General features: G+C 46.4%; 1 protein-coding gene across 1 annotated transcript in view; it reads left to right on the forward strand.

The window, feature by feature from the left end:
- Positions 1-21842: 21842 nt before the first annotated feature.
- The window catches only part of GOLIM4 (golgi integral membrane protein 4), a 56192-nt gene continuing 52235 nt past the window's right edge, over positions 21843-25799 (forward strand). Inside the window, exon 1 of the mRNA XM_056850136.1 lies at positions 21843-22033. Within this exon, the coding sequence (XP_056706114.1) occupies positions 21847-22033 (187 nt within the window). The 5' untranslated portion in view covers positions 21843-21846. The remainder of the gene's footprint in view (positions 22034-25799) is intronic.

Raw genomic sequence — 25799 nt, forward strand, 5'->3', positions numbered from 1 at the left:
TTCAGCCAGGATTCAGCCAGGATCGAACACATGCGTTTCGCTGAACATGCGTTCGATCCTGGCTAAATCCTGGCTGAAACAGGGAATAAAGGAGGCTAAAGCGACCATGCGTTTTTGCCCTTTGTGTAGTGATCTAGACGTACTTGGTGGCCTCCTATCCAAATACTACCGAGGGGTGCCCAGGCTAGCCTGGGCTATCCAGGTCAGGGCCCGGGGCACCTCTCCAATATACCTTAGCGTAAAGGTTGATGTTTCTTTTTAAAAGAACAATATTTATTCTAAAAAAATTCTAGGCCGCCTTGCCACCAAAATAGAGTCTCCAAAGTGGCAAACATCAAAAACAAGAAAACATTTCAACATTAAAGCAACACTGAAAATAAAGTATGTATAAAATTATTCGTTAGAAACATGTTAGCACACATAGCACCAAAACAAGGGACAAGGGCCAGTAACAGTTATTGGGGATATGCCAAGCAAAACAAAACAAAATCTTTACCTCTAGTGGAAGTCAACCAAGGGAGGCAGATGAATCTACCTGGGGAAGGAGTTCAAAAGTTTGGTTCTGTATTGACTTATGTTTGGTTCTGGAGCCATATATTGCAGCTAGGGTTGCCAAGTCCCTCTTAGCCACCGGCGGCAGGTTTTTTTGGAGCGGAGCCTGAGGAGGGCGGGGTTTGGGGAGGGAGGGACTTCAATGCCATAGAGTCCAATTGCCAAAGTGGCCATTTTCTCCAGGTGAACTAATTTCTGTCAGCTGGAGATAAGTTGTAATAGCAGGAGATCTTCAGCTACTACCTGGAGGTTGGCAACCCTAGTTGCATCCCCAACACTACACCATGAACAGCTGTGCTGTGAGAATGCAATGAGAAGGGTGAACTTGGAATGGGCCTACCTGTCAATTACAGCTGTGTGTGGGACTGGGGCCACAGTAGGGTTGCCAGTCTCCAGGTGATGGCTGGAGATCTCCTGGATTACAACTGATCTCCAGGAAACAGAGATCAGTTCACCTGGAGAAAATGGCCACTCTGGAAGGTGGACTCTCTTGCATTATATCTTCCAGGTGGTGTCTGGAGATCTCCTGGGATTACAACAGATCTCCAGGCTCATCTGGAGATCAGTTCACCTAGAGAAAATGGCTGCCTTGGAAGGTGGACTGTATGGCATTATACCCCACTGAAGTCCCTCTCCTCCCCAAATCCCACCCTCCTCAGGCTCCACCCCCAAAATCTCCAGGTATTTCCCAACCCAGAGCTGGCAACCCTAGGCCGCATTGGGTTAAGCGCAAGACCTTTGTTCAAAGGACTTAGTAAATAAATGGAATGGGCCGCAGGGAGGTTTAACTCTTCACCAGTGCATGCTGTTCACAACCTCAAAACCTTGCTGTCCCCTAAGATGCATACAATTTGTGTATGATATAACTTTTAATAAACTTCAAATAAAGCCAGAGCTAATTCCTAGAATCTTTTGAAATGGTAACTGAGTGGCACCCTAGTTGAATGTTGCAAGCTTTCCCTATAAATAGGAAAATTGCTATGAATTGAGTTTGTCTTTATTTACCAATGACAGAATTTCAAAGGACAAGCATAAATGATGGGTTGCAAACGATTTTGCAACTGGTAGACTGGTGTAACAATAGATTTTCTGTCAATGGGGTGCCATTCATATGGTACCAATCTCATGTTTCTTTGATGCCATATTGGGAAATTTCCAGGACTGTCATTGAAGTGGAGAGTTCATAGCTGATTAAGTATATCTCTTACTCAATTAATAGATTAAATCTGCATATATTTGCATATGAGATCTCGTTCTATGACTTCCGTTTCTCCTCGATACTATGGTATACCATAGTGTCTTCTTCCAAAGCTGTCATTTCCTCCAAGGCAACTTATCTCTGTTGTCTAGTGATGAGTTGTAACTCCAGGATAACACCAGGCCCCATAAGTGTGACAGAACTCTGCCATTCATTACAGGTGTTCCCCTCCCCCAATTTTACAGACCACGTTTAGCATTGTTTGTATGAAATGAGGTCAAGATTTTCAAAGATGACCTCATGCAACTACACTAGGGTTGCCAACTGCCAGGTAGTAGCAGGAGATCTCCTGCTAATTCAACTGATCTCCAGCCAATAGAGATCAGTTCATCTGGAGAAAAATGGCCGCTTTGGCAATTTAACTCTATGGCATTGAAGTCCCTCCCCAAACCCCACCCTCTTCAGGCTCCGCCCCCAAAATCTCCTGCCAGTTGAGAAGAGGGACCTGGCAACTCTAAACTACACACCCAAGTCCCATCCACTCCCCACTGCTTATGCTTCCAGGAGAAACCCCTCTGTTCTAGTTTTAATGTTTCTCAACCTCATGGTTATAGGTAAAGAAATTTTACCATTTCAGATATGTGCTACCCTTCGGGGTGTTCTTGTATTATGTAAATGATAGCTACCATCTTGGACTGGTACCTGTTTTTTGATATATATCACCAGCAAATTGAACAATTCAGCCAGCTAAGGGTTTACACAGTAGATTGCTTCAGATTTTCTTGCCCTAATTGGTTGACCGGAGTTCACTTTAATAAGCGGCCCTGGAGGCAACCATTTACTGTATTAATATTTAATTAGGAATGCACAGCTTCATAAATCAAAGGCAATTGTGTCAACTATCTATGGCGGCAAAAGGCCGGAACATTCATTTATTTCTCAAGAACCTATACTGGCGAAACAAATAGAGCAGCCGCCAGAGAGGAAGCTACCTAACTGCAGACCAAATCCACCATTAAGTAAACCTGGAGATGCACAGGATGGACCTACATTCATTTATCGTCTAGGGAAACACATGACCACGTGCTATGTGGTTCTCAATACAGAGGCCTAGCTTCACAGACTTCAAAGCAAAAAAAAACACACCCATCTAATAAATAGGGTTGCCAGGTCCCTCTTCACCACTGGCAGAAGGTTTTTGGGGCAGAGCCTGAGGAGGTCGGGGTTTGGGGAGGGACTTCAATGCCATAGAGTCCGATTGGAAAAGCAGCCATTTTCTCCAGGTGAACTGATCTCTATTGGCTGGAGATCTGTTGTAATAGCAGATCTCCAGCTAGTACCTGGAGGTTGGCGGCACAAGGGCTCAAATACAAAACCACACTGGAACTGAACAGAAATCATGTATTATTCTGAACAGCATTACCTCATGCCAAAACAATACAGAAAAGAAACATGCTCAGCACAAGCATTCAAAACAAACAATCAATGTAACATAAACCAAGGAAACAAAGACGCAAACGGGGCAAAATGCTCCCAAAGTTCTCAGTTGCAATCAAAAGTAAGCGGGAAAATCCCGTTATCAAGGTCCAAGTCTCAAGTCCTAAAGGTCCGTAGTAACAAAGGAAGAAACAAGGGAGAACGTGTGGCTAGTCGTTGGTGCAAGCTCAATTTTCAAACCTATGCTTATGATGATGTATGTATATATTGCGTGTATGCATGAACTTTATTATTCATTCCTTACTTCGCAGCTGACGGTCTTCCGGACAACTGGCTTACATCAAATTTTGGATTGAAAGCCACAGTTGCCTTATAATCTTTGGAGCTGAAGAAAGCCTTTGAAACGTGCACCAACGACTAGCCACACGTTCTCCCTTGTTTCTTCCTTTGTGCCGCCATTTTCTTTAAAGTAGTTAAATACGGCACAGGTGTATCCGTTATTGTAGTACCTGGAGGTTGGCAACTCTACTAATAAACCAGCACCTGCTATAACTCCTCCCTTAGTTCTCTGATCTCTGCATTTCCAGTTCCTCATAATAACTGGATCAGGGGTGGGCAACGTCAGGCCCAGGAGCCGTTTAAGGCCCGCAAAATAATTTGGTCTGGCCCTTCATGAGTCCTGGCAGATCTCTAGCTCAGAAGGATCTAAGACTGGCGATGCACCCCTATGGGAGATTATTACCACTGGCTTTGAAAGCTTGCATTGAAACAAGTGTACTTGTTAAGACTCAAACTAAACGGGACTGAGGAAGACTTGAAACGATCGTATCCCTGTTTACCTTCTCTTCTTCTGAAGACTTCCAAGCTGGATTGACTGTGACTATTACTCTTTTGTAGACACTCACCTTTGGATTGATTGTTACTCTCTTGTAGACACTTACCTTGGATTGATAGTTACTGTATATTATGTGATGTTTGCTATTACATTTTTTGAGTATTTGGCTATAGTACCTGGAGGTTGGCAACCCTACGTTGGCAGCACTAGTGCCGACACTATCATGCAGGAAAGGATGTAAAAACAAGTGATGTCACACCTGTTCAGGGAGCTCTGGAAGGTTCTTTTCCTCCTTTCAGATCCAGAATATATATAAGAGAATGACCACTTGAAAACAGAGTCCTTTCCATATTTGAGGCTATAAGCAGAATCAGTTTAAAAAAAAAAAAAAAAAAGCTATCTTTTTTCTTCTAAACAATAGTATTGACAACGTTAAACCCAGGAAAATAAAACACAATTTGTCTATCGAATGTTCTGTCCCAAGAAAAATCATTCTTAACAGAATGGTGATACATTGTTGATTTGCCATTTCATGGAAAAGGGAATGAGTACAGCCAATTTTTCTAGACATAATTAATCAATAAAGTTGTTTGATAATAGCACTGTAATGAAGGATGGGTAACTTTAAAAAAAAAAAAAAGCCCTCTAATTTATCTCAGGCAATAAGGACAGGATGGGCCAAACAATTCATTTGTTTATGGGGCCTCTGCTCCTTCCAACAATACAACCAGCAAGTTTCAGGGACTGTTCTTTCTTGCATAATTCACCTGGCGCCATCTAGTGGATATGTCACTCTACAGAATGAGCTGAGGGGGAAAAAATACTTTTTTTTCATAAGAACATAAGGAAGGCCCTGCTGGATCAGACCAAGGGCCATCAAGTCCAGCAGTCCGTTCACACAGTGGCCAGCCAGGTGCCTCTAGGAAGCCCACAAACAAGACGACTGCAAAAACGAGGGTGCATAAAGTTCTTTAGCCTAAGAACCACATGCCAAAACATGTATTTATTTGAAACGTTTCTATGCTTCGTTCTCTCAAGGTGTTTAACTATTCAAACCAACTGCTCACAGGAGATCTCCAGCTAGTACCAGGAGATTGGCAACCCTAAAGGAGGAAGAGGGCCAGGTCAGGAGGTAAGAAAGGGCAGCCTCCCTGCAACCTCCCTGCAGTTGCTATTACAGCTAATCTCCAGCCGATAGAGATCATTTCACTTGGAGAAAATGGCCGCTTTGGCAATTGGACTCTATGGCAAAGTACAAAGAGTTTAATATGGTCCAAGACCAGCATAAAAACATACCAGATATACATACATAACATAACACATATAAAAGTGCATCAAGTGTGAGCCCCTATAACATCTTACAATCTCTCACTCATAAAAGCCGTTAAGTGCTTAATTAAAAATATTACATGTTTGGAATTAGTATAAGGACTCTATGGCATTGAAGCCCCTCCCCTCCCCAAACCCCGCCCTCCTCAGGGTCCACCCCAAAAACCTCCTTCCGGTGGCAAAGAGGGACCTGGCAACCCTACTCAGGAAGCTCTGCTCTTACCAGGTTCTTCACACAGCTCTGTCCTCACCAAGTTTCCATCATCTTTTTACTAGTGTCCCTTTCCCCTGCCACTTCTCAGTTCATTCTCTCCAGCCCCCGGTATGTCTCTCTCTCTCTTCCCCACTAGCTGCTTTGCTCTATCCAGGCTTGGTCCAATAGCAAGGTTCATAGACTGAATGGAGAACACTGTGGCTCATCAATATTAGTATTGCTTGCTCTGGCTGGTGGTAGCTCTGCAGGATCTTGGCCTGGGGTTTTTCACTTTACCTACTACAAGCTGAGTATCCCCTATCCGGCCACCCCAAATTTGGACTGACCCAAAATCTGGACCTTTGGAGCCGACACACAGGCAGATCCTCACCACCAGGCCTCTCTAAAGTCCAGAGAAGCTGGGTGGCAGTAGGCTTACCAGGCGCCACAGATCTACCAGTGGGAGCCTTGCTGTATCAAGCAGTGCGCGCGCACATCCCACACAACACGCCTACATCACTTCCAGGTTTACTCGGAAGTGACACGGACGCTCTATCAATCACTGCCAAAACTCTATGGTTTCCATAGAGTTTCGGTGGAGGTTGCTAGAGCATCCGCATCGCAAGGGCGCATCGCAAAAGCGTGCGTTCACATGTTGCCCGCTGGCCCTCAGCTGCTCGGCGGGCAGCCCAGTGGAATGGCAGGATTTTACCTGCCACCACCAGGCAGTTGGCAACCCTAGGCGGCGGGGATCTAACTTTAGCTTCCCAGCCACAGTTGAACTTGTTGGATTAAATGCTGGAGCCTAATTTGATTGACAGGGCTCTGTGCTCCTCCAGAATCAGCCTCTCCCTTCTGGTGACAGTTACTTGTAACCAACTGACACTGCCAACTGCTCTGTCTCCCTCTGCCTCACACTCTATCAAGATGTCACAATGTTTCAGTTAAGATGAGGTAAATGTTATAGAAACCTCTAAAGGAAAATGTTGTTTGTTTTAAAAGATTTTATAAATGTTTATTAAAAACATTTTTCTTCAATTTTAATATGTGTGCTATTCATATTCCTCCACATATGTAGTATTGGCTGTTTGCGAACTCTGCTGCTTGAAACAGGTGGAATGTCCTGCACCAAGTGAGTTCTGGGACATTGCCCCACGGAAGGGATTGGATTAATTTTCATTTCCCCACCTACAGAACTCCACGTGGAGTTCAACTGCGGCAGGGAGGGAAGCTAAACTGAAGTCTGGCTGCCCTGCAAGCGAGCCTAGACTTCAGTTTAGCTTCTCTCCATGCTACAGTCAAACTCTGGCTGTGGCAGGAACGTGACACTGAGGTCTAGGCTCGCTCACAGCAAGCAGACTTCAGTTTAGCATCCCCGCTGCAGCCAAAATTCGACTGCAGTAGGGAGGTAAGTTAAACTGAAGATTAGGCGTGCTCGCAGTGCGCCCAGAATTCAGTTTAGCTTTCCTCTCTGTCAGCGTGGTGTAATGGTTAAAAGCGGTGGTTTGGAGCGGCGGACTCTAATCTGGAGAACCGGGTTGGTTTCCCCACTCCTCCACATAAAGCCAGCTGGGTAACCTTGGGCTAGTCAAGCTCTCTCAGCCTGACCTACCTCACAGGGTGTCTGTTGTGGGATGGGGAAGAGAAGGTGATTGTAAGCCGGTTTGAGTCTCCCTTAAATGGCAGAGAAAGTTGGCATATAAAAACCAACTCTTCTTCTTCTTCACAGTCAAACTTCAGATCCAAAATCTGGACAGATCCAAAATATGGACCACTTCTGGTCCCAAGCTGTCCAGTTGAGGATACTCAACCTGTACCATGACACAAGTGTCACACTTGGTAATGGTAAGTTAAGCAGCCGCATGTTTCCTGGTTTACGTAGAGTCTAGTGGTTAAGAGCAGTGGACTGGAGAACCGGGTTTGATTCCCCACTCTGCCACATGAGCTGTGGACTCTAAATCTGATGAAATGGGTTAGTTTTCCCAGTCCTACACGTGAAGCCAGCTGGGTGACCTTGGGCCAGTCACAGTTCTCTCCAAACTCTCAGCCTCGCCTACCTCACAAGGTATCTGTTGTGGGGAGGGGAAAGGAAGGCGATAGTAAGCCACTTTGAGACTCCTTAAAGGTAGAGAAAAAGCAGAGTATAAAAACCAATTCTTCTTCTTCTCTTATGGTCAAGGACAACATCCCAGAACACTGAAGTGTTCGCCCAGCAATGAGCAAGCATTTTGCCTTAGCTGGGTGGATTTTTACAGTTGTTGAAGGGTGTGTGGTGGGGGGGGGGGAATAATTCGCCCTACTTCAGACACATAATTAGAAGTCACAACTATGTTGTGCTAATTGGTAACAGGAGTCTTTCTTCATTTTACCGTCACGCTGGTAGAATGAGAACCTATTTCTGTCGCAACGTATACTCATTACAAGGTGTTAGAAAGGTCTAATAGATTCAGTGAATTTGAATCGTATGCGAAAAGCGTGAGGTAACCAGCATTCCTTGCATTTTTAAATAAACTTTTGAAAGTCTGCCGCAGAAATAAAGTAATGTTTTCAGATCTTATCTACTTACATTGGCTGAACATCCCCAGGGCGTGAGGTGGGCTTAATGACAAGCCCTTCACCCGAAAAGCACAGTCTTTTTTTTCCACATGCGCCATCAAAGAAAAGTTGGGCTGTCTTAGACCTGCATACATTACCGTTATGTACAGCAATTAATTTGTGTGTGTGTGTACAACTTTTTTGGGGAGGGGTCATCGTATATTCAGGGTGGCCTTCCTTTTGGGTAAATGCGATAAATTGGATGTTATTTTTAAGGCTGAATACAACTTAAGGATGGCACAAACATCCCAAAGAACAGTTCTGACAGGCAGGCCATTGATCATACGCTAAGAATATACGTATGTAATTGAGGAGAAACTGATGAAGACATAAGAACAGAAACGGCTGTCTTCCTCTTCGACCTGGCATGCGTTGAATGCAAGGAATGTTGTTCCTGTAAAAAAAAGATAAAAGTTGTTTAATGACATTAGCATGAGAATTTATGACTGAATGTATGCTTACCGTGTCAAAATATATGACTGTAACACAACAGTGAAACACCATTTTTGGAATATTGATGCTGAATTTATGGTATTGTATTTTGTAGTTTGATTCCCATTATATTTTGGGTTATTTTCATGAGAGTGATTTTCTGTGTGTTTTTGGGTTTAGCTAGTTAGTACACTAGTACTAGTGTCTATTTTGATATAACCTCCAGGTACTAGCTGGAGATCTCCTGCTATTACAACTGATCTCCAGGCAATCAGTTCACCTGGAGAAAAGGCCGCTTTGGCCATTGGACTCTATGGCATTGAAGTCCCCCCCTTCAACAAACCCCACCCTCCTCAGGCTCCATCCCAAAAACCTCCCGCCAGTTGCAAAGAGGGACCCGGCAACCCTACTGGAGACCCCACCTACCTCACAAGGTGCCTGTTGTGGGCGGAGGAAGCTGCTTTGATACTCCTTTCGGTGCAGAAAAGCAGGGTATAAAAACCAACTTTTCTTCTTCTTCCCAGGAGGCACGCAGAGAGAAACATGTCTTGTTTGGCTTAGCATTCTCATTGTCTTTATATTTGTCAGCTGACCATAGACCCTGGTATTTCTAGTTGAAAGGATTAGGTAATAGGTGATGTGAAAGACCTCAACCTGAGACTCTGAAGCACTGGTACCCGGGCCGTCAGCGTAGACAATACCAGCCTTGATAGACCAATGGTCTGATTCAGTATAAGGCAGCTTCATGTGTGTTCATGAGTGTGTAGCTCATGTATTTCAAAACTGCTTTTGCTGTTGTGAGGATCCCTGTCAAACACTGGAAAATGCTCAGTGGGCTTTTGCGAGCATGTGAGGGGATGCATACAAAATATGCACATGTGCTCATACCCGCACACATGGCTGCCTCCGATATCAACACCTTATTTTTCCTGTAAATTACTCTCCCCCTACCTTCCCGTGGCCTGATTGGAAGTCAGGGTTGATGTGAAATCAAATCTTATGCAGCTCCATGCTGAACAAAGAGGAGGAGTCCAGTGTCTTGAGAAATAAGTTCCAAAAAAGGTAAGACAGGGTTAGGTCTCTCTCCATCACCGGCGGGAGTTTTTTGGGGCGGAGCCTGAGGAGGGCGGGGTTTGGAGAGGGGAGGGACTTCAATGCCATACAGTCCAATTGCCAAAGCGGCCGTTTTCTCCAGGTGAACTGATCTCTATTCGGCTGGAGATCAGTTGTAATAGCAGGAGAACTCCAGCTAGTACCTGGAGGTTAAACAGCGGGCACTTATGGCGAAAAAGCATGAAACTACAAATGCTTAACAATGAAAATACATATCATGTAAGCACATGAACATGAACGTGAGCAAAACTGACATCAAAATACAAGTGCACACTCCCGGATTTATACAAGGTAAGTGGCAAAACAACCATATGGTCGAAAAAGTCCAAGAATGCCAAAGTAAAGTCTAAGAATGCCAAAGTAAAATAGGTTTCCGCTAAAGAGTCCTATTTCGCATAAGCTTTTTCGATTCTGGCAATCCCGCAACGATCAGTCACAGTACCACAGAACATATGTTCTATAGATAAGGCTTGTAGCTGATCAGTACTAGCGGACTTTGGCATTCTTGGACTTTACTTTGGCATTCTTGGACTTTTTCGACCATATGGTTGTTTTGCCACTTACCTTGTATAAATCCGGGAGTGTGCACTTGTATTTTGATGTCAATTTTGCTCACATTCATGTGCTTACATTACATGTATTTTCATTGTTAAGCATTTGTAGTTTCATGCCTTTTCGCCATAAGTGCCCACTGTTTGTTATTACTATTGCCCTTGGGGCACTAGCCTTCTAGTTTGATTTCCAGTACCTGAAGGTTGGCAACCCTAGACAGGAGAGTTCTCTAGGTGGGAAGGGGGCGCATTGTTTGAAGCAGCCCTGGTCTGACCAGTAAAGTGGGGATTTGGCAAACAACTCCTAGTAGGCTGCCTCTCCTTTGGCTGATCTAATTGAAACTTTGAGAACTGCTAGAATGAAGTGAAATTGTTTCTTTGGCAATGTTAAAGCAGCAGGTTTCCTTGGTGGTTGAATGCATGTTGATGGCCAGATACCACATCAGGATGGCTTCTCATGAGATGGCTCATTTTGTGCCAATTAAGGTAATGAGATTAGGTTTGGTCCTACTCTTGTCTTTCCCCGTGATAACAGTCAGAAACTGCTTTGTTGCAAATACAGATGGAAGAGAAGCTAGTCTTAGATGAAGGGGGAGGGGGAGAGAGGACTTGTGCAGAATTTAAGCAATCCTAAATCCACCCATTTCAGGTTTCTGATGTGTGCAAAACAAAGACAGTTTCTAATGCACTTATGCCGGGTTTCTGACTTCAGGGATTGATTTATCTTTATTTTCTGCCCTCCTGCACTTTACAATGTGTGTCTGACTTCACTCTTAGCCATCTGCTGTTTCACATAATTAAGGAAATCATGTTTCCCTTTGTTTGGGCACAAGCAATCCATTAGATGGCGCCCAACATCTGGAATATATCCTTCAACTGTCTTGGAACAAGTATCGCCACTTAAACTTTATAATACCACAGAAGCACTCAGTAAACTCTCTGGTACAGCAGAATGCTGAAACAGGGATATCTCCCATATTCTATGGGGCAACAATGGTTTGGATCTGTTCAGATTGCAACAAATGTAAAGATCTTTCTTAAGCATCAAGATGCTTTTATAAAACCTGTTTTCTTGAGTTTGTTTTTATGCTCATACTCTTTGTAAAATATGAAAAAAATGAAAATGAAAATATATTTATATCCTGACCTTACAAAATCAAAGTCTCTTGTTCATCTTTTTACTATGGCCTCTGTCTCACATGACTTTTGTCTTTGCAGGTCCCATCGTCTCCAGCATAGCATTTGGGGGGGGGGAGTCAAAGGAGACCTCTCCTCCCTTGTTTCACCTCCTGAAAAGCTGGTTGGATCCAACCCTCTGATTTCATCATTTTTATTGACATTTCTTTACCAAACTTCTTTCACTTCTCCACTTTCCCATACACTTCTGCACCATTTCAGGCCAGAAGCCAAGCATAAACTGTTTGCAAACAAATGAGAAATTTGCAATCTCCCTGTCTTGGATGGTCAAAGTTTTTTTTTTTTTAATGGACATTTTTACTGAGTTTTCAAATTGGTACTTCAGTAGTAAAATCCCACAAAATAAAGATAATCCCAGAAAAGTATAGATTCTGCACACCAGCCACCATGGTATAGTGCAGGGGTGGGGAACGTCAGGCCCGGGGGCTGTTTAAGGCCCGTGAAATCATTTGGTCTGTCCCTCTGTGGGTCCTGACAGATCTCTAGCTCAGAAAGATCTAAGACTGGTGATCCGCCCCCTCCCTCCTTTGATTCCCCACTCCCTCACACGAAGCCAGCTGGGTGACATTGGGCTAGTCACAGCTCTCTTAGAGCTCTCTCAGCCCCACCTACCTCACAGGGTGTTTGTTGTGGGGAGGGGAAAGGAAGGTGATTATAATCCGGTTTGAGTCTCCCTTAAGTGGTAGAGAAAGTCGGCATATAAAAAACAACTCTTCTTCTTCCTGCCTGTCCATTTGGCTATGGTGAGAAGGGAAGAAAGGAAGAAAGCAAACAAACAAGAGGTTATCATGTTCTATTTTAATTATATGGATGCTTAATACCATGTAGAACTCCCTACCACTAATCATCTATCTCTCTGTTATCGGTTCTGATTCTCCAGGGTTTCTGTTAAAGAAACATATTTCCAAACACCTGCTTCATGCTGGGATCCTTGAACGGGAGATATCAGAGATTGCAGCTGGAATTTTCTGCACGAAGTGCATACGCTGTACCACAGGGCTACAGCTCCTCTCCAGCTTCATTAAAACTTCATGCATACAGCAACCAAGGAAATCTATAAATATATACTCCAGTCCAATCTGGAAGGAGGAGGAGGAGGAAACAGTGAAACAGGCAAAGAACAAAATCCTTTCTCCTAAAAGAGAAAATTGTACTTTATGGAGCCACATTGGCTTCCAGGGTTATATGCTGTCATGGGGCGGGGGGGGGACCCATAAAATTTGTCGAACTCATGTCCCCGGTTACAAAAGTGGTATCATGACCTACTGCCACAGACTACTGGAACTGGCATAAATTTCTTTGGTATCAGAAGAGAGAATCATGAGCACTATGGCATAGAAGCATTCTCTTCTTAGAGGGCTTGATCATCAGTTAGTTCTATCCAAAATTTGCATATCCAGAGTTTATACAGATTGAGTATCCCTTATCAAAAAATCTGAAATCAGAAATGATCCCAAATCCAAAACTTTTTGATCAATGACATGACGCCACCTGACCTCATGTGATGGGTCGCAATCAAAATGCAGGCGCGCAACAGAAAATTTATTTAGTGTCCCCAAGGGAAAATTGCTTATTGGTAGCATATAAATTCAGAGTCAGAAATGATAGTGACGCCAAACAACCACAGATTGTCCACATGGTGGCTGAGATAGTGTCACCTTTGCTTTCTGATGGTTCCATGTACACAAACTTTGTTTCATGCACAAAATTATTAAAGGTATTGTATAAAATTACCTTCAGTCTATGTGTATAAGTTCTTTATATGAGAGCCAGTGTGGTGTAGTGGTTAAGAACGGTGGTTTGGAGTGGTGGAGTCTGATCTGGAGAACCGGGTTTGATTCCCCACTCCTCCATGTGAGTTGCGGTGGCTAATCTGGTGAACTGGATTTGTTTCCCCACTCCGACACACGAAGCCAGCTGGGTGACCTTGGGCTAGTCACAGCTCTCTCAGCCCCACCTACCTCACAGGGTGTTTGTTGTGGGGAGGGGAAGGGAAGGTGATTGTAAGCCGGTTTGATTCTCCCTTAAGTGGCAGAGAAAGTCGGCATATAAAAACCAGCTCTTCTTCTATATAAAACATAAATGAATTTTGTGTTTAGACTGAAGTCCCATCCCCAAGATATCTCATTATATATATGCGCAAATATTCCAAAATACTGGGGGATCCCCAAGTCCCACCTGAAGGCCAGAATCCCTATTCAGGATGCTCCATGAGGCTAGGGATGCCAGCCTCCAGGTGGGACCTCTGTAGGGTGGCCAAACTCCAGGTACTAGCTGGAGGTCTCCTGCCATTACAAGTGATCTCCAGCTGATAGAGATCAGTTCACCTGGAGAAAATGGCTGCTTTGGCAATTGGACTTTATGGCATTGAAGCCCCTCCCCCAACCCTGCCCTCCTCAAGCTCTGCCCCAAAAACCTCCCGCTGGTAGTGAAGAGGGACCTGGCGACCCTAGACCTCTGGGTCTGAGGAAAAGTAGCTTGAGAGGTGTTTGGAGCCTTAAGGCCATAGTGTTTCTCTGAACAAGGTGGGGTTGTTACAACAGAAGACCTGGTGTGGAAGAACCTGCCCATTTGCTTTGACCCCCAGTGGGGCTGAGCTACCACAGGTCCACCACCATGATCTTCTTGCAGTGTGGTTAGAAACTTGTGGAGGGCCAGAGCCGGTTTCCTGGTGCCACAGTCAGGTTTCAGTGTTTGGCTGATGTTATTAGGGGCTAGGCCTATATAAATGGTATCATAAACGACATTTGGACCTGGTTGGACCATCTGCAACTGGGGCTTCCAGCAATCAGAGACTTCAGACCAAGGAATAGAGAGAGGTGGGCTTTCTGATACTAATGTACTTGAGACAAGAAGTGAGGGGAATCTTTCAGCCTCTGAAGGTAAAAATAGCAATACTGAAGATGGTGGACCTGCCAGAGAACCAAGGACCAAGGTTCTTAGGACAAATGGGGCACACAGGAATGGGGTAGGGATCTTACCATTTTGATCTTCTTTGATGTTGGCTTTGTGAATTCATTTCTTTCTTTGGGTTCTATTTCATTTACTGTTTTAATGTGTTGATTTTAATGTATTTAGTATATTATAGATTTATTTTCTGCTATGATGTTTTCTTTTGATTTTATGCCACTGATACATTTGAAAATTATATTACTGGAATCTGTTTTGGAAACCATTTGGCTAAGAGGTTTTGCAGGACGTAAGTATATTAATTAATTCAGATTCATAGGGGCCATTTTGTGTGTGTAGGGGGAGATAGTGGCTAGAGAGATTTGCCTAAGGTCACTCGCCGATTCATAGTTGAGAAGAAACTGGATTCAGGGACTAGGCTGGGAGGGGCAGTGGCTCAGTGGTAGAGCATTTGCTTGGCATGCAGAAGGCCCCAGGTTCAGTCCCCAGCATCTCCAGTTAAAGGGGCTAGGCAAGTAGGTGATGTGAAAGACTTCTACCTGAGACCCTGGAGAGCCGCTGCCGGTCTGAGTAGACAATACTGACTGTGATGGACCAAGGCTCCGATTCAGTAGAAGGCAGCTTCATGTGTTCATGTGACTATCCAATCACACATTTTCTAAGACTTAAGGCCCTTAAGTTTTCTTAAGATAGGGTGCCAATTTCTGTCACCCCCCCCCCACTTGAACTTTTGTCCAGGGGAGTTTCACTGGACTCTGAGGAACAGAATAGAGGCCAAAGTGGGGATCTGTGATGGGAGGAGGAATCAATAGAAAGCAGCACCCTCCCTTAAGAAGACTTTATTGTTCTTGTGCCTTTGGAACTGTGTGGTTGGATATAGACCATGATGTTTGTAGTTTATGCTTATATTTATAGTTATATTAGTTCCATATTCCAGAGGGGAATATGATTTGCACCAGTAAATGTCCTGGTTTTAGCATCGGTTAAAAATGAGTTATCTTTGTATTCTTCCCAGGGTTGCAGGTCCCTCTTCATCACTGGTGGGAGGATTTTGAGGCAGAGCCTGAGGAGGATGGGGTTTGGGGAGGGGTGGGACTGATACTGATACTACCTCTCTAGTATCTGATATCTGATACTACCTCTCTAGTATTAGAGGAGCATGCCTATTATTTTGGGTGCGGTGGAACACAGGCAGGATGGTGCTGCTGCACTCGTCTTGTTAGTGGCTTCCTAGAGGCACCTGGTTGGCCACTGTGTGAACAGACTGCTGGACTTGATGGACCTTGGTCTGACCCAGCAGGGCCTTTCTTATGTTCTTACGTTCAATGGCATAGAATCCAATTGCCAAAGCCATTTTCTCCAGGTGAACTGATCTCTATCAGCCATAGATCAGTTTTAACAGCAGGAGATCTCCAGCTACTATCTGAAGGTTCAGGAAACGAACAGCACATAGGCTCACAATAAATCACAATACATCGTAATATATCACAATGGATAATTCTTATTGTTCTTATCACTATTATTTACATTGCTATTTACAGCATTTAGAAATATATTCACAAAGGCATTCAAAAGTCCTTTTATGACATTGAAGCGAAAGAGACCAAGATATTTACAGTTCCCAATGGATAGTGAAGAAATGTTAAAGCTGTGGCAAGACGCAAACGCAAAGGCTGGGAAGTCACAGTGTGATCATTCAAGAGCGTCCCAAACTCACAGCCACCGCCCAAAGGCTGGTAGAATCTTCACCCCGTAGGAACGGGGCGAGCCTGGGAAACCTAATCTGGTACATGATAACACAATTTCCAGCTTGTCTCCTTTTAACCTTTAAAAAACAAAGGTTTTACTTTCCCCTCAAGTAAAAAGGGGGAAAATGTAAGCTTATGGCTATGAAAAATATGACACATTGTCAAAGATGGAATGGGCACACAGAGAGGACTCCTGAGAACAGCTACACTTGTGAGAACAACCTTGCAAGCTCAGACCAAAATTCAGCTTTTCCATCTCCTACCTATGCCAAGCTGGATGTATCTGGTGGTGGTGGAAAGCGCCATCAAGTCGCAGCTGACTTATAGCAACCCCACAGGTTTTCAATGCAAGAGGCAAACAGAGGTGGTTTGCCCTTGCCTGCCTCTGTGTAGCATCCTTGGACTTCCTTGGTGATTTCTCATCTAAGTACTAACCAGGGACGATCCTGCTTAGCCTCCGAGATCTGATCACAGTGGGTTAGCCTGGGCCATCCAGGTCAGAGCCAGATAGGTCTAGAAGCTCAAGCTCATAAACTGGGCAAGATGGTACAGCCACTTCTATTGTGTATTCCTCTTTGTGTTTAGGGGATGGCTGTTTACTGTTTGGCTTCCTAATGAATCTCACTCACCCTTTCCCAAAACCCATCTACGTAAGTATCTGAAGTTACCATTTCTTGTGATTTAACGGATTGTGTGAGAGGGGTGGGAAAAGCTTCCTTTTGTCAGGATTCTCAAATCCTAGCAAGGAGGCACACAACCTGTTTATATATTTCAGATGGAGGGGGAGAAGGCACTAGTAAGTGGAGCAGACTGCCTGCTTCAAGAAACTAAAAGCAGGTTGTGCAAAAATAATCCAAATCACTGGTGTATTTACATAGCCTTCTATATACAAATTACCCTGGGGAGACATCCCAACTCTGTAAACAAGCCATGTGTATACAGGTGTGTAAGCACATCCAAAAGACAGGGTAGATTTGTAGAGGCCACAACAACAGTGTGATACCAGCCCCACCGAGGTGGGGGTGGGGAGCCTGCAGCAACTGCTCTACAGAGCCCCGTCCAGCCTGTGCTTGAAAATGCAAGGAAATAACTGGAGAAAGTGAAGTTAGCAGATGTCAGGCAGGTCACATCATACCTAAGCAGTCTCTTCCTCTCTCACATAAGCAAAATGCAAGGGGGGAAAAAACCCCACTTTGATACATACACACATGAAAGTCTCAGAGACCCCTTCCATTCCCTGTCATGTGCATTTATTATCACAAATAGACTGAAAACATAGCAAAAAACGTTCTGGGACATGTGCCAGAGATATGCTTCAGAACAGGAGAGCTCACTGTCCGGAAGGGGTTGTGGCTCAGTGGCAGAGCAACTGCTTGGCAGGCAGAAGGTCTCAGGTTCAATCCCTGGCATCTTCAAGGGACAAGGCAAGTAGGTGACGTGAAAGACTGCTGCTGGTCTGAGCAGACAATACTGACTTTGGTGGACCAAGGGTCTGATTCAGTAGAAGGCAGCTTCATGTGTTCATGTGAATATCTCTTTGCTGAATCTTTTCTAAAATACAGTTTACCAGGGCGAAATGGTAAATTGTGATCAGTTTGTAGCTGGTGTAGATGAACAAAAAAACAAAAGTGAAGAATTCTTTTTTCACTTTATCAGTGTTGTAAGGTCTTTTATGCACGGCTGTTTCGCTCACTGTCACCCCTCCGACGACGTCGGGTCTTTGTGCTGGTTATGTCTGCCATTTCCGACCATCAGAGGTCGCCTTGCTCTCCCTCTGTCTTTCCCCGCGTTTTGCCCACGCTTTCAAATCCGAGACAAAATAAGTCTCGGGAAACGTGAGCAATCACCTTGCCTTCCCCTCCCCACAACACACACCCTGTGAGGTAGATGAGAGAGGGTGACTAGCCCAAGGTTACCCAGCAGGCTTCATGTGTAGGAGTGGGGAAACAAACCCAGTTAGCCTCTGCCGCTCACGTGGAGGAGTGGGGAATCGAACCCGGTTCTGAAAACACAGATCTTGAATATTACAGGGATAACTTGTTTTTTAATGTCTGTCTCGGCAATTTTTTATTGTAAATCAGCTGTGAAGACCTGGAAACAAAGTTCTCCCATGTTACTCAGTGGCCGCTGGACACAAAGTCCCTCTCCCTTCCCTGTGCTGGCTCTGTTTGGCTTCAAGAGTTCCAGACAAGGGGTGGTAGGGAGGAGAGGAGCCATGATGGGCCAATGTTTTCTTTAGAAAACATTAGACAGTACGTGCAGCCTGAGCTTCTCCGCTGTAACTCTGCACTGTGTCTTGCACTTTGGGGCTGTGTCCTAAAGCCAGAGCTGCCCTCTTCTCTGCCAAAGCAGCAAATACCGAGGAATACAATTTCACCTGAAAAATTGCCTAATTATCCTCCCCGCATGTGCAAAAAGTAGGCTTGCCAACCTCCAGGTAGTGGGGGAGAAAATAGACACCACTGTACTAGTATCGGGAGATTAGGAAGTCAGTACAGGAGCGAAAAACACATATAGGTGCAAAGACTGTTTATATGCTACTGTGTCTAATATAATACGCACTCATAAATACACAAGGTGAACAACACGTGCAATCATATCAAGCACAAACATACACAACCATCTCAGGGATGGTGGTAACAAGGAACAGTTCAATTCAAAAGTGCAATGTCTCTCAAAGTATACACATCATTCTTCTGTATTTTGTATACATCTCATGCAGGTAAGTGAGCAGATATAAGATACTTAATATTCAGGGAGGAATAACTTCATGGAGGATTCCTGGATATTTGGGGGTGCGACCTGGGGAAGGGGAGGAAAGGGACCTCAGCGGGGTATAATGTCATACAGTCCACCTTCCAAAACACCTCCAGGGGTGCTTAATGGCTTTTTAAAAAAGTTAGGCAACTGATTTATTTAATCAAGTTCCAGCTCCCCTAGAGACAGGCTGGTTTCACACATGCTGGATAATGCATTTCAAGGCACTTTAGTGATCGTTAGCAATTGTGTGCCACAGGAAAACCCACTTGCAAATGTATGTGAAGGCAGCCTTAGTTGTGGCTGTCTGTTGCAGCAAACCCCACTTCATTATATTGTCCCCATTTTATACATCTCTACCTGCTAACCGCAGATTCACTTCATGCCTCTAACGAAAAAGCGTGTATAGCAGGTGTGTCAAACATAAGGTCTAGGGGCCAAATTCAGCCCCTTGAGAGCTCTTATCTAGCCCGCAAGCCAGCTGAGGCAGCCCCGCCCCTATCCCGATCTGGGCTAGCGAGGCATGGCCCGGCCCGACCAAGTGACATTTATGTCATATCGGCCCTCATAACAATTCAGTTTGACACCCCTGCTCTATAGCTTCAATGCTCAGTGCAATCCTGTCCAGAGCTCCTCCAGTCTCAAACCCGCTGATTTCAATGGGGCTTAGACTAAGAGGGATTGCATCTTTGAGTAGGATTGCATGCATCTTTGAAGTGTCAAAAATCATAAGAAAAGCCATGCTGGATCAGACCAAGACCCATCAAGTCCAGCAGTCTGTTCTCAGTGGCCAACCAGGTGCCTCTAGGAGGCCCACTAACAAGACAACTGCAGCAGCATTGTCCTGCCTAATTAAATTGTGGGACTCCCTGCCCTAGGATGTGGTGATGGCTGCCAACTTGGAAGGCTTTCAGAGGGGAGTGGACATGTTCATAGAAGAGAAGACTATTCATGGCTACTAGTAAAAATGAATACTAGTCATGATGCATACCTATTCTCTTCAGAGGAGCATGCTTTGGAACACATGCTTTGGGACACAGGCAGGATAATGCTGCTGCAGTTGTCTTGTTTGAGGGCTTCCTAGAGGCCCCTGGTTGGCCACTGAGAGAACAGACTGCTGATTAGCAGTTCATGAGAGGGAGGGCATGTTGGCCATCTTCTGGGTATGGAGTAGGGGTCACTGGGTGTGTGTGGGGGAGGTAGTTGTGAAACTCCTGCATTGTGTTGGGGGTTGATCTAGATGACCCTGGTGATCCCTTCCAATGATTCTATGACTTGATGGACCTTGGTCTGATCCAGCATGGCCTTTCTTATGTCCTTATGTTCTTATGCCTACGTCCCACATTTTAAAGGTCGGTCAAAGTCGTTTTCCCATCTGGATTTTGTTTAACAGCACTTCCACAGTGGAAAACAAGGCTGTCAAAGACAGGACATTTTGGAGGACTTTCATTCATGGGGTCGCCATGAGTCGGAGGCAACTTGACGGCACTTAACACACGCACCACAGTGGAAAGCCGCCTATGTACGCCTGCGTGCTGCATTTCCGAGCTGGAATGCACAACGCACTAACACAAAAGGATAGAAAAGAGCAAGAGTCCAGTAGCACCTTAAAGACTAACAAAAATATTTTCTGGCAGGGTATGAGCTTTTGTGAGCCACAGGCTCACGAAAGCTCATACCCTGCCAGAAAACATTTTTGTTAGTCTTTAAGGTGCTACTGGACTCTTGCTCTTTTCTACTACTGCAGATCTGAAGAAGTGAGCTGTGGCTCACGAAAGCTCATACCCTGCCAGAAAATATTGTTGTTAGTCTTTAAGGTGCTACTGGACTCTTGCCCTTTTCTACTACTGCAGACAGACTAACACGGCGACCCACTGGGAATTAACACAAAAGGATGGCAGAGAGACCACATTCCCGGGACACGACCCCCCCCCCACTTTAGACTGAGCCCCGCCCCTCTTATAGCCCCGCCCCCTCAACCCTCCAGCGCACTTCGGACTGGGGAAAAAAGCGATGGGCGGAGAGCGAGTGGGAGGACGCGGCCGGACTGACGCGCCGCGCGGCCAATCCCCGCCGGCGGCACCGCCCCGAGGGGCGGGGAGATCCCCCAGGCTCTGCCCAATGAGGCCGAGGCGGGACTTCCTTCGGGGATCCCGCTGGAGAAAGCGACCCGGGAGTGGGGTGGGGGTGTGTGACACGTAAGAGCCGGAGTGGAGGGCGGCCAAGGCAAGGTAGAGGGGGGGGGGAAGGAAGTCCTCTCTCCACCCCCACCCTGCTATCAGTTTTGCAATTGGAAAGAATTGCAATTGCAAGAACTGCAATTGCAAAGAATTGCAATTTGCAAAGAACTGCAATTTGCAAAGAATTGCAAAACTTCAGCCTCCTCCCCCGCGCGGGGGGGGGGGAGGGAAGCGAGAGAGCGGCCGATCCCGAGAGATCTCCTAAGAAGAATCTTGCGGCGGGGGGTGGGTAGGTGGGTTCCTTGCCAGGATCTCCTACAGCCGCTGGAGGCGCGCGGCGGCGGGAGCGCTTCGGGGGATCCGCGCGCGAGTTTTGCAAACGGGCCGGCCGCGCAGAAAGAAAGAAAGAAAGAAAGAAGGAAGGAAAGAACTCCAGCGGGCGGAGAGATCTTGTCTAGGGGCGCCCCCTGCCCAAAGCCTGTCGCCTGCCGGGTCCGCTCTCGGGGGCGGCTGGCTCCCTGCCTGCCTGATCCACGCCGGGCGAAGGCGACCGGGCGGGCGGGCAGAGGGCAAGGCTGCCTAGCGGGCGGAGCCACAACTCCCCCCCCCCCCAAGCATCCCCGGCTCCCCTCCAGCCTGGCGGCAGCATGACCTTGGACGCCTGGCCGAGCTAAGCGCGGTCCGGGTTGCAGCAGGTCCCAGCGCCTATGGCGGCAGCCAGCGAGGCTGAACCCTCGCGGTCCCTCGCCCCATAGTGACGGCGGCGGCGGCCTCCGAGGGAAGCGCCGAGCGCCCGTGGGGTCCCCGTCGGGAGGGACTATGGGCAACGGGATGTGCTCCCGAAAGCAGAAGCGGATCCTGCAGACCCTCCTGCTCCTGACGGCGGTCTTCGGCTTCCTCTACGGGGGGATGGTCTACTACGAGGTGCAGGGACAGCTGCGCAAGGCGGAGGCGGCGGCCCTCAAGTACCAGCAGCACCAGGAGTCCCTCTCGGCTCAGCTGCAAGGTAAAAAGCGTTTCTCTGCCCGAGGAGGGCGGCTGGGGATGCCCACCCCACCCCACCGGCACCTGCCCCCAATGCCCTTTTCATGCATGCCCCCAATGCCCTTTTCATGCATGCCCCCAATGCCCTTTTCATGCATGCACTAGCTGGTGGAGATCAATGTCTGTGGCCAAGAGCATTGCCGGGTTGTCGTTCTGGCGCACAGCTGTGCAGGCGCAAGTGGAGGAGCGCGAGCCTCGTGGCACTGTTTAACTCACTTTTATTCCAGAAGCTGCTGCTCAGATGCCTGAGATGCGGGATCTTTTGTTGGCAGGCATGCACACCAACGGTATGGGGGGAAGGGTTGCAAGCAGCAGGGTCAAAGCACCACAAAATGCAAGACGTCCAGGGCCCGGGATTAGGAAATTCAAATGTGTACCGTCCCCACGCGCAAGAGCGGAATTGGCTGATAATGCAGTTTTGTGTGTGCAAAGGGCCCTCAAGTCGCAGCCGATTTGTGGCGACCCCGGCAAGGGGCTTTCAAGGAACGTGAGAAGCGGAGGTGGTTTGCCGTGGCCTTCCTCTGCAGAGTCTTCCATGGTGGTCTCCCATCCGAGTACCAACCCTGCTTAACTTCTGAGAATGGGCTACACACCGTGTCGCCTTCCCTCCCTTCTCTAGTTTAGTTGTGCTCTTTTAACGCTTGTGATGTCTTCGTTCAAGCCTGGGGAAATGCAATCCAGCTTCTCCATAACTTCAAATCCATAACTTCAAATCCAGCAGGTTTGCTCTGAGGCTTCCAAGGTGGGAACAAGGTGTGTAGAGCTCTGAGTCTGAAGGTAATACAGGAAAGGTTGAAGGAGCTGGGTATGTTTAGCCCAAAGAGGAGAAGACTGAGAGGGGATCTGATAACCATCTTCAAGTACTTGAGGGGCTGTCATATAGAGGACGGTGCCGAGTTGTTTTCTGTTGCCCCAGAAGGTCGGACCAGAACCAACGGGTTGAAATTAAATCCAAAGTTTCCGTCTAGACATTAGGAAGAATTTTCTAACAGAGCGGTTCCTCAGTGGAACAGGCTTCCTTGGGAGGTGGTAAGCTCGCCATCCTTGGAGGATTTTAAGAAGAGGTGAGATGGCCATCTGTCAGCAATGCTGATTCTATGACCTTAAGCAGATGATGAGAGGGAGGGCACCTTGGCCATCCTCTGGTCACTGGGGCGGGGGGAGGTAGTTGTGAATTTCCTGCACTGTGCAGGGGGTTGGACTAGATGACCCTGGTGGTACCTTCCAACTCTATGATTTTAAGTCTGTCAGCACTCTTTCCTCCCAGCAACCAACAAGCTCTCAAGCAGGGCATGAAGAAGATAGCCATTTTTTGCTCTTAATTGTTAATGTATGGTATTTAGAAAAAACATTCTTGGAACATGGAGGTTTTATTTAGTCGTTGTAGTTAATATCTGTTGATAGACCTACCCCCCCAGTCCCCTCTTAGGATCATAGAATAGAATCATGGAGTTGGAAGGGGCCATACAGGCCATCTAGTCCAACCCCCTGCTCAGTGCAGGATCAGCCTGGAGCATCCCTGACAAGTGCTTGTCCAGCCTCTGCTTAAAGACTGGCAGTGAGGGGGAGCTCACCACCTCCCGAGGTAGCTGATTCCACTGTCGAACAACTCTTACTGTAATTCTCCCCCCCCCCTCTAATATCCAGCCGGTACCTTTCCGCCTGCAATTTAAACTCATTATTGCAAGTCCTAGCCTCTGCTGCCAACAGGAACAGCTCCCTGCCCTCCTATAAGTGACAGCCCTTCAAATGCTTGCAGAGAGCAATCATGTCCCCGCTCAACCTCCTCTTCTCCAAACTAAGCATTCCCAAGTCCCTCAGCCTTTCCTCTTAGGGCTTGGTCCGCAGGCCCCTGATCACCCTCATCACTCCTTTCTGCACCCGCTCGATTCTGTCCACATCCTTTTTGAAGCGAGGCCTCCAGAACTGCACACAGTCCTCCAGGTGCGGCCTGACCAATGCAGTGTACAGCGGAACTATGACATCTTGCGATTTGGATGTTATGCCACAAACGCTCTTCAAGCATTTGAAGCTACATTTTGTGGCAACACATTCCATAAGTTAAGTGTGTGTTGTGCGAAGACATACTGCCATTTGGTAGTCCTGAGTGTACCACTAAGCAGCGGGTAGCCCCATTCCTGATTGGGGGGGGTAGATCTGCGGTGGCTGGGAGTGGCGCAGCCACGCCACCTCCTCAGAGGCTTCCTAGCTGCCATGGGGAAAAACAGCTTTTAAAAAGTAAAAAAATGGGGGGAAATGCCCATTGCAAACAGTGAGGCTGCATCACTGAAGACATGGCGCAACCCCGCTGTGGCTAAAGGGGGCGTTCCAGGGGCGAAAGGGGTTAGGAAGCTGACTATTGTCATTGAAAAAGTGGTGAGAGAGGGAGAAAAATTCCTTCTGTCCACTAGGAGCGTGCACCACTTTTTCCGGTATTTTACAGATTCAGGTTTATTAGACCCAAAAATCTTTGGAAAAGCCGAAAAAAGCCAAATACCCATGATCACTGGTTCCCCCATCAGCTTTTTTCCGAATATCTGAAATTTTTCAGCTTCATTAATGTCGATGGGGAATATTGAGGGGGGGGGGCTCTGGGGGCCTGTTTTTCAAGGAGGTGGTGCCAAATTTGCAGCATAGCTGCAAGTGACTCTCCTTAGAAGAACCTCCAAGTTTGGGTCAGGAGGGTCCAACTTTATGGCCCCCCAAAGTGGGTGCCCCATCTATCGAATGGAGTTTTCCATTGTTTCCTATGCAAACCCCTACTATCCACTGTTGTGCCATTCTTAATTTTGTTAAAACTCTTTCCTCTGCCTTAGTTTGTTTTCTAAATCAAGACAGGCATGTTTAGCTTTCCTTGAATAAAAGATGTCCTCAACTCTTGATCCCTTTTTGTTGCTTTCAGAGTTCCTAATTTTGAAGGACTTTAACAGATGAAAAATATTCTTGCACCGGATTCAGATTGCAACACCCTTTTTTCATTTACACAGCCAACATGCCAAGTAGCTGCTTGTGGTTAGGACTGTTTGCAAATGCTTGGTTCAGTCCTAGAAATTAACTTGTTATGCAAGTTCTGTGCTCTTTTTTAAAACTAATGTGTGCCCCTGTTTAAACTTGACATAGAACTACCGGCTAGATATCCTGCTGCTTTACATTATTGTTTCGGTTATTAAAAAAACCCAGTGTAGCATGCTTAATGTGCAAAGTGCTTTTGTTCTAGTATGGTCAGTTGCTAATACCAGTGTGGTACAGTGGTAGGGAGCCCCGTGGCGCAGAGTGGTAAGCTGCAGTACTGCAGTCAGAAGCTCTGCTCGCAATCTGAGTTCTGTCTCGACAGAAGTCGGTTTCAGGTAGCCGGCTCAAGGTTGACTCAGCCTTCCATCCTTTTGAGGTCGGTAAAATGAGTACCCGGCTTGCTGGGGGTAAAGTGTAGATGACTGGGGTAGACACTGGGCAAATCACCCCATAAACAAAGTCTGCCTAGTAAACGTTGGGATGTGATGTCACCCCATGGGTCAGTATTGACCCGGTGCTTGCACAGAGGAACTACCTTTACTTTTTTATAGTGGTAGGACTAGGATCTGGGAGACCCAGGTTGAAATCTCCACTCTGCCGTGGAAGCTTGCTGAGTGACCTTGAGCAAGTCTTTTTCTCTGAGCCTAACCTCCCTCACAGGGTTGATGTGAGGGAAAGATGGGGGGGGGGATGATGCACAATGCCCCGAACTTGGG

This window comes from Euleptes europaea, chromosome 5 (genome assembly GCF_029931775.1).
Source record: "Euleptes europaea isolate rEulEur1 chromosome 5, rEulEur1.hap1, whole genome shotgun sequence".
In the NCBI taxonomy this organism is placed as follows: Eukaryota; Metazoa; Chordata; class Lepidosauria; order Squamata; family Sphaerodactylidae; genus Euleptes; species Euleptes europaea.